The 16,143-nt window shown below is 47.8% G+C and overlaps 1 protein-coding gene across 1 annotated transcript in view; it reads right to left on the reverse strand.

Annotated features, from left to right (window-relative positions):
- jarid2b (jumonji and AT-rich interaction domain containing 2b) overlaps positions 1–16,143 on the reverse strand; it is a 126,389-nt gene that overhangs the window by 1,331 nt on the left and 108,915 nt on the right. The window contains exons 8-18 of the mRNA XM_080836706.1: positions 9,530–10,862; positions 8,153–8,700; positions 6,102–6,194; positions 5,429–5,547; positions 4,846–4,916; positions 4,394–4,508; positions 3,316–3,421; positions 2,323–2,505; positions 1,857–1,987; positions 1,449–1,632; positions 616–723 (exon numbers count right to left, since the gene is read on the reverse strand). Of these exons, the coding sequence (XP_080692832.1) occupies positions 616–723; positions 1,449–1,632; positions 1,857–1,987; positions 2,323–2,505; positions 3,316–3,421; positions 4,394–4,508; positions 4,846–4,916; positions 5,429–5,547; positions 6,102–6,194; positions 8,153–8,700; positions 9,530–10,862 (2,991 nt within the window). The remainder of the gene's footprint in view (positions 1–615; positions 724–1,448; positions 1,633–1,856; positions 1,988–2,322; positions 2,506–3,315; positions 3,422–4,393; positions 4,509–4,845; positions 4,917–5,428; positions 5,548–6,101; positions 6,195–8,152; positions 8,701–9,529; positions 10,863–16,143) is intronic.

Genomic DNA, 16,143 nt, shown 5'->3' on the forward strand with positions numbered 1-16,143 from the left:
TCATTGCATGTGAAACCTCACGCCACCAGAGCAGCTTCTTCCCGTCTGCAGCTGGCCTCATTAACAAGGCCCTGGACCCCAGCCCCCCCAACACGGACTCTAATCCTGAACTCTTAATTGCACACTAGTCCTGCATTTTCCATTTTTACATATTCTGTACATTTTACAATATTCTTTTACATTAATAACTTAATACGTGTATAATAACTTAATATGTGTATTGTTTATTGTGTATGTTTATTGTTTGCACCAACGTCCCACAAAAAATTCCTGGTAGGTGAAAACCTGCTTGGCAGTAAAAACCTTTCTGATTCTGAAAGTAACGGTACACGCCATTAAGTGGGGAAAAGTAGAAAATTGTCACATTTTCAATGACAGGGACTGTCCAATCTGTCCATTTACATGACAGTCGCATGTAAGGTATCCAATTAATACTGGATTTATTCCCACACAGGAATGAGGCCCTGTTTACACGTTCATAATTCATAATACATAAATACATAAACTGATCTGTGTCATATGTCACCAAAATATTGGATTTGTATCACTTTTGCCAGGCAGGGTAAACGTGGCCAAAAGGACTACAGTAAACAGGACGGAGAAATGATTGAATACCTCATCATAGCGGTACATCATCTTGAGGCCACGGCATGTCTTGTGGTTCTCCACATAGGCCAGAGCACACTCCAGACAGAAGACCACATTCTCATTCTCCTGTACCACCTGAGGGAGAGAGAGAGAGATACATGTCAAGAGAGAGACACATACAAGAGTTGAGCTAAGATACATGTCCCCTCACTCAGCTGGTTCTGAGCCTGAGCTCTCCAGACCCCCACATATACACTAACACCCTACTAACACCTCAGGACCAGAACAGAAAGGCACCTGAAATTAGGATAAACCAAATTGGAAAATCAATTTAAGCAAAATGACATTACCCATTGGAATACACAAACAAAAACAGAAAGTAAAATTCAATTCTATTCAGCCCTTAACAGAAATTATACTCCAGCACCCTATTTGACCCTGATCATAGACAAAAATCTGAGAACCACGTTGACAAAGTACAGACTCAGTGAACACAGCCTGGCCATAGAGGTGGGTAGGCACAGACAAACATGGCTCCCCAGGGAAAACAGACTGTGCCCCCATTGCGAACAAAGAACAGTAGAGACAGAGCTGCACTTCCTGATACAGTGCACACAATATGAGGACATAAGACAAAAGTATTTTAAAGAGATTGGTGAGGTCCTCCCTGAGTTCCTGAGTGTGAAGCTCACCATGGACAGGTAGCACAGGTGTGTGTGTGTGTGTGTGTGTGTGTGTGTGTGTGTGTGTGTGTGTGTGTGTGTGTGTGTGTGTGTGTCTGAAACTCACCATGGACAAGTAGCACAGGTGTGTGTGTGTGTGGGTGTGTGTGTATGTGTGTGTGTGTGTGCGTAGCTCACCATGGACAGGTAGCACAGGTGCTGGCAGGTCTGGCAGCGTCTCTCAGAGGACTCCAGGGCCAGCCACTTGCGGGGCTTCTTGCGTCCGTCGCTGGGTGAGTGGTTGAGATCGAGTGAACCGTAGCGGGCGGAGGAGAGGAGTCCAGCCTCATAGAGCTCCTGTCGCTGTCTCATCTCGATGTTCCTGAGGGGAGAACAGACCTTTAGACCCTCATCACATGACTCAGGAACATTGGTCATCGACCCTGGAGAACACTCCCACAACAGAATATAAGTATTAATCCAGTCAAGAATAAAAAAAACAAGAACTCTAGAAATTTGTTTACTGAGAATGGATCCAAATTATCAAACTATCGACTGAGCTTTTTTAGTGCTGCTTGCTGCTTAGTATTTGGATCCCATTCTTACCTGAGATCTTTGAGAAGAGACGAGATTGTACTGAGGAGTGAGCCATTCTCACGCTTGGTTTCGACTGTGGCGATCTGGTAGAGTAGCTTCTCCATGGAGAAGGGTTTGGCGATGTGCCGGCATTTCAGATCCTGACAACCAAAACAACATGGGCTCAGATCAAACAGAAAATACTGACTACGCCCTGCATCCAGCAGATGGCAGCAGAGAACACAATATGACTGAACAAAGCAGGGAGGTGGCTTTTTGGTGGTGGTGTATAAATGTCTGTGTGAGTGTATTGTTTTTGTGTGAGTGTATTGTTATTGTTTTTGTGTGTGTGTGTGTGTGTGTGTGTGCGTGTGCGTGTGTGCGTGTGCGTGTGTGTGTTTGTGTGTGTGAATACAAATGGTTGCAGGTCTATTCACTTATGTCTATGAATTTCAGAGAGTGTGTTTGTGTAACTGTGTGTGTTATCTGGCTTTACCTTCGCAGTCTCGTATCCCAGGTCCATCCACTGGGGGGTGGCGAAGTGCACCGTCTCGGAGACACTGTAGCCACAGCACACTTTGGACACGAAAGTTCCAGGGAAGCACACCACGAACTCACCGTGGTGCTGAACGGTTCGGTGCACCCGGATGCCCTCACGAGACAGCACCTCTGGAGAGATCTGTGCACAAAAAGACAACAAGGCCATTCAGAAACACATACACAGAAAAAACATGTTCTCACACACACACACACACACACACACCACACACACACACACACACACACACACACACACACACGGAAAAAATTAAGAGACCACTTTGAAAAAAGTTTTAATTTTTTTACTATTTATTGGTATGTGTTTGAGTAAAATTAACACTTTTGTTTCATTCTATAAGCTACTGACAACATTTCTACTGAATTTCAAATAAAAATACTGTCATTTAGAGCATTTTTTGCAGAAAAATGACAATTGTCAAAATAACAAAAAAGATGCGGTTTTTCCAGATATTGATTTCTGATCTCTTCCTAAGTTATAGCATTAGTGTTGTGTAGTTTAAGAATCTATATGAACTTGTTTTCTTTGCATTATTCGAGATCTGAAAACATTCCATTTATTTTGCTATTTTGACCAATTGTCATTTTTCTGCAAATAAATGCTCTAAATGACAATATTTTTATTTGAAATTTGGTAGAAATGTTGTCAGTAATTTATAGAATAAAACTAAAATGTTAACTTTACTTTAACTCAAACCAATAAATAGTAAAACCAGAGAAACTGATAATTTTTAAGTGGTCTCTTAATTTTTTCCGCGGCTGTATATATATATATATAGCGAGAGAGAGTGTGTGAAAGAGGGAGAGAAAGAGACAGAGTGAGAGTGAGAGTGAGAGAGAGAAAGAGAAAGAAAGAAAGAAAGAGAGAAAATGACACTATGTGAAGTGCCAATGATGCGACCCCAAGTGTGTGTACTACTGTGTTCCTCACCATAACGTTTCTCTCCAGCATCTCGAGGCCCGGAGTGCCATTGGCCTGCAGAAGTCTGTGCACCACCTTATCAAGCTTAGTCTTCTCCTCAGCAGGAACAGAATACCTGCAACCCACAAACACTGTCAAACCTCTGGGGAAGGGTGTGTGTGAAAGAGACCACACGTTCCACTGCTGCCTCTTTGCACTGATAGCTACATCCTGTGCGCGCTGCTACTTTTACATTTAGTCATCTACATTTAGTCATTTACATTTAGTCCAAAGCAACAAGCAATAGAGCAATAGCAATATAGACCTGTATGTGTAACAATAAATACTATTTTACATAAGAAATAGAAAAAAAGTGCAGGAATGTAACTGCTGTAAGTGCAAGTTAAGTACTAGTAGAAGTGCAAGTTAGGAAGGAAGGTGCTCTCTGAAGAGTTGGGTCTGCAAGAGCTCCTTAAAGGTAGAGAGGGACGCCCCTGCTCTGGTAGTGTTTGGCAGCTCGTTCCACCAACGTGGAACTACGAGTGAGAATATCGGTTAGTTGTGTTGCCATGGCAACAGCCTGTATTTTTGATGAGTCACCCTCATGCATGTGTGCACACAAGCACGCACACACACACACACACCCGCGCGCAGGCAAACGCACACACACACGCACACACGAGCGCACGCACACACACACACACACACCACACGCACACACACACACACTCTCACACACACACACACACACACACACACACACACACACACACACACACACACACACACACACACAGGCACGCACACACACGCGCAGAGACAAACATGCACACAGGCGCACACACACACACACGCGTATGACACACACACACACACGCATGCACACAAGCTCACACACACACAAGCGCACGCACACACGCACAGACACAAGCACGCACACACGCAAGCGCGAGCACACACACACACACACACACTGTACATGCCAGAAGACAAAACCTCCACTCCAATCAGCATAGCCTCCTGCTGTCTCCTCATCTCCCTCTCCTTTATGCTGAGGTGGTACCCTGCAGTTAGCCTAGGGATGGCAGAATGGGCCTCTAGTACTTACCAAATGCAGTCAGCACCAGTGTGTAAGTAATCAATGTATGGAAGGCGGTTCTGGTCCCGGGACCAGCATGAGGTAGAAAAGACCATGCCAACGTTCAACCAGGGGATAGTCACTCCTAGAGACAGAAAAGAGGTTTCTGTTAGCATAGCATAGTCACTCCTAGAGACACAGTAAGGTTTCTGTTAGCATAGCATAGTCACTCCTAGAGACACAGGTCTGTTAGCATAGCATAGTCACTCCTAGAGACACAGGAAGGTTTCTGTTAGCATAGCATAGTCACTCCTAGAGACACAGGTCTGTTAGCATAGCATAGTCACTCCTAGAGACACAGGGGAGGGTTCTGTTAGCATAGCATAGTCACTCCTAGAGACTCTCTCGGGACATGGCACCTGCTAGCTGTGGTAACATTATGGGATAGACTGTTCTAGACTGTTCTAGGCTGTAGGACTCACCCGGTACGGCACCTAGGTGGCGCAGGATGGATCCGGAGTTATTAGGAAGAACTGTGAGGTTCCATCCATGCCTTAGGGGAGACAGAGCACAGAACCGCTCAGTTAGAACTGACACAAAGAGGAAGAGAAGAGAACTAAACTAGAACAAACAGACAGACACAAAGAGAAAGAGAAGAGGAGAACTAAGCTAGAACAGACAGACAGACACAGAGAAAGAGAGAGAGAAGAAAATAACTCCCACCAGGCAGAAAGAGAGAAATGAGACAACAGCTTGGTCCGACCAGACTGATAGGAAGAGGGGGGAGAAACAGAGTGGGTGACATGAAGACAGTCAGTGAACGAGGGAAGGCAAATTAGACAGCCTGTTTGGCTCGAGACAGACGTGTAGAGGGAGAGAGAGGGAGAGATTGAGCAGGAGAATGAGAGAGGAGGAGGAAGAGAAAGAGAGAGAGAGCAGGAGGAAGAAAGAGAGAGCAGGAGGAAGAGAAAGAGAGAGAGAGCAGGAGGAAGAGAGAGGGAGAGAGAGAGCAGGAGGAAGAGCGTTTCAGAGCTGTGGTTTCTGGACAGCAGGCTCGTCTCTCACTTTGAAAATGGCTCTGATTTTCCCACAGGGAAGCCGCTTCCGTGGGTGTTTGTGTCCACCTTCCCATAATGCACTGCCACGTGGCAATCCCTCTGCTCCACTATCCGCCAGTACTCTTGCTGGGAGAGAGAAAGAGAGAGAAAGAGAGAGAAGAGGAGGGAGAGAGAGAAAGACAGCAGGGTTGATTCAGAAAGAACAGTAAAAACAACACTGGCTATGTAAGTAGAGATTCCCATAAAACACTGCACAGACACACACGCACACAGACACACACACAGTCACACAGACACACACACACACAGACACCCGTCTCCAGACAGAAACCTGACCCAGGAAGTAAAAACTCCACTTTTAAAAATCTCACTTCAAACAGCAGGCAGCAGGGGAAAAAAACTCAAAAAGATCAGTGTGGTTGACGTGGTTGTGAGGGGCCATGTTTGTAGGCATCTCTCAGATACTACTACACCTTAGACTTCCACTCACATCAGTTTTTAATGTATTTGATATACATTTGGGTACTTCCAGTCATAAAGTTCAAATGTAACATGAGGATAAAATATAAAAGCTCAGTGGAGCCTATAAACCTTAACAGCTGTGTGTGTAAGAGATAAAATAACACTCAATAAAATGCAGAAAGAGGGCGAGAGAGAGAGAGAGAGAGAGAGCGCATTACCTCCACTTCAGTAGCGCTGGGCTCCTTGTTAAAGCACATGTTCATGGTGTTCCTGGCTATTCTGTAGAAGGTGGTCAACGATACTGATTTCCCCTGCAATGTAAACAAACAAATATGAGAGGCCTACACACACACACACACACACACACACACACACACACACACACACACACACACACACACACACACACACACACACACACACACACACACACACACACACACACACACACACACACACACACACTCGCGTATATTAAGTGCAAAACAAAAACACATCATGTAAACAAAGAGCTAGACCATCTGTCCACAGGCCTGAATAACCAAAGCACGCACACACATTCTCTGTGTGAGTGATAGTGTTAGGCCCAAGGTGACCTTCCATGTTAAGCTCATTTTCTGGAGACATCTGCTAGTTTTGTCATCTGCCCTGCAATACCATATTAGTTAACTCGTTCGTCAATTTAGTAAAGAGCTGCCAGTCATCGAATGATGAAACATAGCAATTGTGTGTCTGTGTAGGTGCATTTTAGGGGAGAGATATATTTCTGTGTATATGTGAAAGACAGGAGGGTTTCTGTGTGTAGGTATGTGTGTGATACTGCATGTATTCCACTATGAACCGTGCCCAGAGTAGCTTTGGGAAGATGGAGGAGATTGCTGCTTTAGAAGGTGCACATAAATCTTCCTCTTCCACTGTCTCCCTCTGCTCACGAGCCTCTCTGCAGTGGTGTGGAGCCTGCTGTCTGCAGCACTAGGACAGAGACTCCTGCAGCAGTGTGTGTGTGTGTGTGTGTGTGTGTGTGTGTGTGTGTGTGTGTGTGTGTGTGTGTGTGTGTGTGTGTGTGTATTTTTCACACTCTAGGACAGCGACTCCTTCATTAACAACAGAGCTCAGGTTAGACTGATGTACATTACAATACAGTTTTCCAATTTTATGATGGAAGTGTGTGTGTGAATGTGTGTTTAGGGTTAACTGCCTATTAGGCCATACAACTTATTAGCCAAACATCATATAGACCCACCCAACACAGGACAGAGAAGTAAGAGAATAATCTGGCACTCTCCCTTCATAGGGCAGGAGTCACAAGCCCATTTAAAACACATACTGCCAGCTGGTTGGGAAGTGCCTTTCTATAAGGGCATGCATAGGAAACAAAAGGCAGCAGGAAGAAGAGAGGGACAGAAAGAAGAGAGGGACAGAAAGAAGAGAGGGACAGAAAGAAGAGAGGGACAGAAAGAAGAGAGAATAACAGAAAGAAGAGAGAGGGACAGAAAGAAGAGAGGGACAGAAAGAAGAGAGTAACAGAAAGAAGAGAGAGTAACAGATAGAAGAGAGAGGGACAGAAAGAAGGGAGAGGGACAGAAAGAAGAGAGGGACAGAAAGAAGAGAGAATAACAGAAAGAAGAGAGAGGGACAGAAAGAAGAGAGAGTAACAGATAGAAGAGAGAGGGTCTGTCTGTCTGTCTGTCTGTCTGTCTGTCTGTCTGTCTGTCTGTCTGTCTGTCTGTCTGTCTGTCTGTCTGTCTGTCTGTCGTCAGATCTCAGGACTCTCAACTCTAACTGGAGCTCTGTCTACCAGATGAGCCTGACATGCTGGAGGCCTTTAACAGCATGGGGCTGCTTTCAGTATCGCCAAGGCTCTAAGCGACGTGGGTGAGTACAGTTGGTGTGTGTGTGTGTGTGTGTGTGTGTGTGTGTGTGTGTGTGTGTGTGTGTGTGTGTGTGTGTGTGTGTGTGTGTGTGTGTGTGTGTACAAATATAAATAACCATGGGAGGAGCTGGTCCATATATATCTGCAGACCCGTGAGAAGAACAGTCCACCATTCCACACAGTGTCAGTTCTCCTGTCCTGATCTTAAGCATTTCATTTAAATTAAACTCCCAACCTCAGCGGCACGCCTGACATTCCTGTATCACCATACTGTTGAACTCTATCCACAAACAGAAACTGAAATAGGATTCTTAGAGTGTATTCATGGTCCTCTCAGACGGTGACACAGACAGCAGCAGATCAGTTCTATGTAACTTCATGACTTCATGACCTCACCTTGTACACACACTTGTGCTGCTCACTGAGAACTCCTCTGTTCCCCTCTTCCTCCTCCTCCTTCACTCCTCCATCCGGCACAGCATCCCTTTTTTCCTGAGCAAAAAGCCTCCTGCGGCCTGCCTTCACCGGGGACGCCTCCGTCTCTGCCTCCTTGGCCACGCAATGACCGGCGGTCCCGTTGCGGCTGCGGAATCCGTTGCGTGGCGTTCCGGCGGGCAGGAGGCCGTTCTTGGGCTCGTACCTCTGGAGGGAGAGCGGGGCCGAGTCCACCTGGCCCTCCAGGGGTCCGCGCCGGCGTTCTAGGAGTTCCTTCTCTGCGAGAACCTGGCACTTGAGTGTGTGGTGCTGGTCGGGGCTGAGGGAGTCGTAGGAGAGCAGGTACTGCAGGTAGGCCTCCTGCAGCTTGGCCAGCCGGTCCTGGGCGGAGCGGGGGATACGCAGCAGGTCGGCCAGGCGGCTCCACTTCTTCAGGTCCATCACCTGCTGCATCCCGCCCATGTCATTAATCAGGTGGAAGAAGCGGGCCAGGTCCACCTCACAGCCCCCTGCAGGACGGGAGGAGTTAGTGTTAATGAATGAGTGTGAGTGTGAGTGTGTATGTGTGTGTGCGCACTCTGATATAATGCCACTCCCACCCCCTCATCCCACATTCACATTATTTTCCACCACTGTTACTTTACTGTTAAGATTTATGCAACATCTTTCCCCTGCATTGAATGATTGAATGCCTTCAGTAGAGATAACAGCTGACAGGAGTCCTTTTAGTGGCAGCCTTTTCTTTGTGGTGACAGGAAGCCACCGCGGGTCAACAACCGCTAGTTTACAGGACTGAAAATGCTACGATCCACACAGCTCAATAAACATTTATTTTCTGCTGTATAACCTGGCGAGACCTACATGATGGCCAATCTTGATGGGAAGAGTGCACGAGAGAAGAGGACTGCTTTAAGAGCGTCTGCTTTAAGAGCGTCTGCTTTAAGAGCTTGTAAAGCTGCTCCAGGCAGTTGGAGTGCAAATACACCGTGACAGCCAATTTATGCGAGAGATTGTTTTGCAGAAGAGAGGCTATTTTTCCATTCAGTTCTGCATTATCAACCATTACTTGAGTTTGACAGGAGGTATGATTTAGGCTATTATGACTTCTTCATGGTGTCCAATTGCAGAGCAAGATGTGCCAGACAAAATCAAAATCAAAATCATTTCAAAATAATAACAACAGTATGATGACCATCACAAAAGACTCCCTGCACAGAACACGTTACATGTGTGTGTGTCAGTAAGAGCTGAAGAGCTGATAGGCCCAAACCTTCACTGATATGAAGATGTTTCTCAGGCTGGTAGAGGAGAGGTTGTGTGACAGTGCGGGGTCCTCACCTATGATGGGGGGCTCGTCCATGTGGATGCCCTGGGCCCTGAGGTGTGTCTTGATGCAGGCCAGCCTCTGCTCGTTAGGGCCCCATCGTCGGCCCAGCTTGTGGACGCGCTGCACCTGCGTCACAAAGCGCATCTCGTCGTTCAGCTTGCACTCTGGCCGCCAGTCCGGTGGTGGCACCACGCGGCACAGACCTGACTGCTCCGCCCGCTCCCGCACCGAGTCCAAGTAGACCAGCGGGTCCTGGAACTCCCGCGTGTTCGGACGGAATAGAGCAGCCTCCGGCAGAGCCGCCAGCCCGGCACGAGTCCTCCCTCGTTCTTTCTCACGTTCCCTCTCTCGCTCTCGTTCTTTCTCCTTCTCCTTCTCTCTGTCCATCCGTGGCTCTGCGCCACGCAGCTCGCCGGCTGAGGTAGAGGAGCGGTTGTGGGCCGATGCCAGCTGTGCCCGCTGCTGGGCCTGCCGCATGAACATCAGCTTGCCGGCTGACGCCCGCTTGGGCCGCTGGCGCTGAGGTTGGGTTTGGGGGTGAGCGGCTGCGGTGGGCGCCGTTGGGGTGGCAGTGGCAGGGGGAGGAGGGGCGGCCTGAAGGGGTGAGAGCATCTGGGGGGGCGTTACCGGAGCCGCCGTCGCTGCACCAGCATCGTGGCCGTTGGGCAGCGTTACGGCGGACACAGCCTTCCTGCTGCGGGTCTCCAGGGGGCTAGGCTGCAGCTTCAGCTTCTTGGCTTCTGCGGGCGTGGACTGCGACAGGCTGCCGGACTCCTCCCCCTTCCCTGAAGACGTCGCCGTGGTGACCGCGGCCATGGCCACCGGCACGGAGGGGACAGAGGGACGGTCTGGCAGAGGAAGACCTCCTGACGCCGCCTCCAGACGTCTCTTGGAGTGGCGCAGCCCCTCACGTCCTTGCCCCCTCTCCTCCTTGGCACCGTGCTGGCCGTTGAGTCTGCCGTTGAGCCTGGCAGCCGTGCCGCCGGCCGGAGGCTGAGAGTGCAGGCGGCTGGCTGCAAGCACCTGTTTGCGTGTTTTTGCATTGCTACTGTGGGCTTTACCTGAGAGGGACTGATTGTGTGTGTGCAGGTGGAGGGCAGCAGCGGACGAGGGCAGGGACGAAGAGGAGGATGATGATGACGATGAAGATGAGTGTTTGCTGTGGTTCAGTTTGGTTTTCTTCACCAGGTCCCGCTTGGCTTTGGTGTAGGTGACGTGGCCCTTGGTCACGGTGGCGGTGTACTTCACACTTTTGGACGGCAGGCGGAAGTCTTTCGCTTTTTTGGCACCAGCCATGTGTGTGCCCCCCGGGGCGGAGCGGGTCAGCCCATTCACCTTGGACACCTGGGGGGGGGGGACAGGTAAACATGGGTCAGAACCGAACAAACGCAAACCCCTGGTGCCTCAACTCTCATACAGCAGACAAGGTTTCAGAAATCAAACATCATTTTAACTAATAGGACTGATAACACTGATTCTGTGCACCCACATCCAGCTTATGTTGGATTTAAATGTCTTGGCATTTTGCCAGTGCTCTGAAGCATTCCTTTCAATCCAAATCAACAGACTACCCACAAACATCACATTCACATTCTCAAACAACAGACATGAAACAAACCATACGCTCACATGACAGATCATAACATACTAAACCAATTATATCCACCGCACACTGAAAAGCTCTCAGGCTAGAAGAAATCATACTACAGTCAGGGGTTAAAGTGGGCCGGAACGCTCCGGTACTCAGTACCGGCACCTCAGATAAATTAATAAATAAATAGATTCTTAAAAAAAATATATATATATATTTAATGTTATGCCAGTCTCGTCTTGTCACGAATCTTTGGTCTGAACCGGCCTTTACGTGCACTGTGAAAGGCTCGCGCTCCTTCTGAAGGAGTTCATCAGCGTCTCGATCAAATCAAAACGTAATATCATCCCCTAGCCCCGCCTTGTTCATCCCTCTGACAAACACGCTTCGCGCGAAAAAAAAAACAGTTATCCTGTCAGTTCAGTTGAGAGCGCGACGCTTTGCGGTAAGTGTTTAGACTGTTCCAGTCAGAGCGAGTGCATGTTGGAGTCCAAGGTGAAGTAGTAAGCTAAAGTCTAACGTCTATATTTTAAATAGGGCAACAAACACAACTTAAAGAAAGAACCAGGCTTTTAGTTATTTGTTTTCTATCACTCTGGCCCTGACTGAGAATGACGAACATTAACAATGGTTAACTGCAACTAGTTGGTTATTGGCTAGCACGTCAGCTTGTCAGATAGACAAAAAATGCCGGTACCCGGTACTTGTTTCCTAATTGGAAAACACGTTGGTAATGTTATGTCTTCATAATTTCCTTCTTAAAGATGGAGGAGGATCGAAATAAGAGAGGGTGTAAACGAAAAATAACTGATTATTTCCAAGGGTAAGAATTTGTCTGGAAATGGTGCCTAAACAGTCATTCTTTTTAGATTTTCTTTTAAAATCAAGCAATTGATAGTCTAAGAAGTCTACCAAGCATTGTTGCTATGTCATGTTTTGATAATTCATTTAACAGTAAAATATTTTTAATTTAATAACTGAAGTCTGCAGTGTTGTTTGTTAATGGCTGTGTGAGTGGACAGTCCAGGCCATGGAACTAAGTAGGCACTGTGTAATTTGCGCTGTGATTACTGTGTAAGAATGACTAAGATTTGGCCTGATGCAGAACAGATTTCGTTATCCATTTTCACTGTTGCAGTCATCAAGGCTGATTTAAGTGTCATTTTCCAAATTCCTTATCTTCACCGTGATTAGGGGAATGAAAGCAGCCCAGGTCATAGCCCAGAGCAGCATCAAGAGTAGCAGCCCAGCATCAGCACCACTGTACAGCACAGCAGCAACCCAGCGGCAGCCCAGCCTAGCAGTAGCAGTACAGCCCAGCTTCAGCAGCCTAAAATGTGTGAATCGCTTAAATGCTATGAGTTTCAAATCTAAATGTCAGCACTAATTGTTCATTTCCAGCTGGCCATCCCCAAAATGCACCAGAATACAGGAAATCATATTTACCAAATTCAAAATTTTCTCATGGAACCAAATAGGGGCCAAAAGGCTCATGATCCATCCCTGGTTTAGGTCTTTGGTTAGACCTCCTTATATCACTGTGATTAAAAAAATATAGGAATGGGTGATTTCAACGCTGCCGCCACCAGATCCACCAAATACCCCCCGCCACGGCCGCCGCCAGATCCACCAAATACCACCCCCCCCCCCCCCCCCCCGCCGCCACCACCACACCGGGAAATAGAGTACCCTCACTTACCAAATCCCACTTTAACCACTGACTACAGTACACAACAAATCACCACCACAACAATGCTCCCCAAAACCTCCCAAACCAGAGGGACCCCGAGCGAGAGCCGTTTCATTCAGAGCCAACAGCTCTTCAGACTCCTGCTTTACGGCTTCAGAACGCTGCTTTACGGAACACAAAGTCAACTTTTATTTGCTCTGGTTTCCGAAAGCTCTTTAATTCCGCCTCTAATGCCCCAAATAAAAGCCTTGTGCTGTTCGGCACATCTGAGCACCCCTGCTGCACATCAAGAGCCAACCAAGAGGGCTAGAGTTTCAGCCGGCCTCTCATTGGCTAACAGTTGCTGTGGGAACAGGCCTATCCCATGCTTGCTACAGACTGAGAGCCAGACTGCTCACTTCACATTGTTTTCTTGGCCCAGTTCTTTTTTGCCCTCCTCTGTTTGGTCTTTGGGTCTTTCTTTTTCTTTTTCTTGTGGCAGTGAGAGTATTCTGGCCCCAACGCAAGCTTCATCAGAGGGTTTGGGAACAGAGAGGAGGGTTAAACTAGGAGGGATAAAACTTTATGGCGAGGCCTTGAGGTTTGGAGTGAGCTGTAAAAGTCAAGTGTGGGCACTATGTGACCTCGGAGGGTTCCGCTGGTCCTGCTTAGGGTGTCTGGTTGCGGCACGACATTTCAAATACAGACAGAACAAGGCACACACGCAGACACACACACACGCACACGCACGCACACACACACGTGCCAGCAAAGACAAACACTCCAAACGTCTGCTCAAATTACTGTCTGGGTTGAGCGTCTACATTTGTCTCTGTCCTAGATCTGTTAAGGCAGACTGTGTAAAGAGGCCAATGTGACAATGCACAAGCACACACTCCCTTGTTTTGGCTCAGTCTCTTCTCTCTCTTCCTCTTTTTCTCTCTCTCTCTCTCTCTACTCTTCTCTCTCTCTAGCGGCTTCATCCCCAACAGATAGTAATATTAGGTACAAAGCATCACACAGACCTTTAACACTCACTTCCTCACAGCTCCATTAGAAACAGCTGCTAATGTTCTGAGGGATTGTTATGGGTTTGGGGTAGGGTGTCTAGACCTCTACACAGTGTGTGTGTGTGTGTGTGTGTGTGTGTGTGTGTGTGTGTGTGTGTGTGTGTGTGTGAGAGAGTCTAAGCACATGTGTAAGCACAGAGGGGATTCGGGGCCTTTGAAGCAGGACATGGGGCTCTGTATTGTGTTGCCATCAGGTGCAGCCCAACACAAAGAGAGTCTATTAAAAGATAAGAGGAGAGAAATGTGATCCCTCCATCAATCGTCGCTCACGCCTGTCTCAAGGAAGATGGAGGGAGGGGATAGAGAGAGACAGAGTGAGATAGAGAGATAGAGAGGGAGAGAGAGAGAGAGATCGAGAGAGAAAAAGGGGAAAGATAGAAGCCTGGCTGAAAGAGAAAATCAGAGCAGCAAGCAGGAATAAAGGAAAAGAGGGATAGAAAGAGGAGGAGACCGTGAGGGAGAGGAAAATATGGCGGAGACAGGATGTAGCCCCTGAGGTTGCACTGATGGATGTGCTCTGCAGGTAGTTGCCAAACGTAGTGTAACGTCTCAATTTCCTCTGGGACACACACACACACACACACACACACACACACACACACACACACACACACACACACACACACACACACACACACACACACACACCTAATACAGATGTCCAACTACTTGTCCAACTGCTATCTTTCAGTTCTAAACACGGTCTGCTCAGCAAAACATTCCCAACTTGGCCTCAATTTTCTCTCTACTTTGTCCCACTCTGTTCCTCACCACACTCCCTCCCTCCTTCCCTCCCTCCCTTCCTCCCCAACCCCTCTCTTCCACTGCCTTGTGCCCCACCTACAACCCCTTCCCCACCTGTCTCATCATAAGCATCCAGTCTGCCTCCATCTGCTGGAGTGGGCTCTCAGTCTGAGGCACTGCCTGCTCTGGCCACTAGGGGGCTCAAAGACACTATCCCAATTACAGTAATGACAGCGAAGGCACACATGAGCTCATGAGCTCAGACTCATTTCCACCGGAAAAGTTTGATCTGCCACAGGAGGTAGAGGATGAAGCATAGCATAGAAGAGAGGAAGCGGGAGAGAGAGAGGGACAGAGAGAGCGATAGAGAGGGAAAAAAAGAGATGTAGTGCATCAGCCCATGAGGTGTCCCTGCCCCCACTAACTGTTAAGAGGGGAGACAAAGCAGCAGAGAGAGAGAGAGGGAGAGAGAGATAAAGAGAGAGAAATAAAGAGAGAGAGCGAGAGAGAGAGAGAGAGAGAGAGAAAAAGAGAGTGAGAGAAAGAGGAAGGGAGTGAGAGAGTGAGACAGATATATGGGGGTGGGTGGGGGAGTGTGGTATGGTGAAGTGAGACATGAAGTGGAACAGAGGAGGAAGAAGTTAGAGACAGGACAATAGAAGAGGTTTGTTCTGAAACCTCTGCGCTTCTGCATAGTGTAGAACGTGAGAAGGAAGAGAAACAGAACCGTCCAGAAGCAGCCCAAAGAGCACTGCACACAAAACCACAGAACCAGAACATGAAGAATAAAACTATGGAAGTAGGGAGAGAAAGGACCCAAATACTGAGCTCAACCCTCACAGAACCGTAGAACATGGAGAGACTCCCACACAGAGCTCCACACAATGAGAGCAGTAACACACACACACACACACACACACACACACACACACACACACACACACAGCCTGCTGCAGCAGACAGGCCTCTGGAGAGAGCTCTGGGTGGCACAGGAGGGAGGAGGTATGTGGGCAGGACTCTGGGTCTGTTTGTAAGTGTGTGTGCGCATATGTGCGTGTGCGCATGTGTGTGTGTGTCTATGTGTCCTGGATGACATCATGAGCTGCTACAGCATGGCAGGAAGATTAACAGGGAACATCTGCAGCTCTGCTTCCCATAGGTTGAACACACACACACACACACACACACACACACACACACACACACACACACACACACACACACACACACACACACACACACACACACACACACACACACACACACACACAAGCAAAAGTGTGGGGAAAAAGTGTGTAGAAAAGGATAGAAAAAGATGAATTAAGAGAGAGACAGACTGAGAATAAGAGGAAGAAGTGTGTGTGCGGGTGTGTTTGTGTGTGGGTGTATGTGTGTGTGTGAGTGAGTGAGTGAAGAGGTAGAGAGAGAAAGCGATAAAGCGAGTGAGTCAGAGGGAAAGAAGAGGTAGAGGGACATATCATGGGTACAGTGATAATGGTACATACTGGGTACAAGGGCTTAGAAGGAGGAACACTCACAGTTAATATTCAC

Source organism: Sprattus sprattus, assembly GCF_963457725.1.
Source record: "Sprattus sprattus genome assembly, chromosome: 4".
Taxonomy (NCBI): Eukaryota; Metazoa; Chordata; class Actinopteri; order Clupeiformes; family Clupeidae; genus Sprattus; species Sprattus sprattus.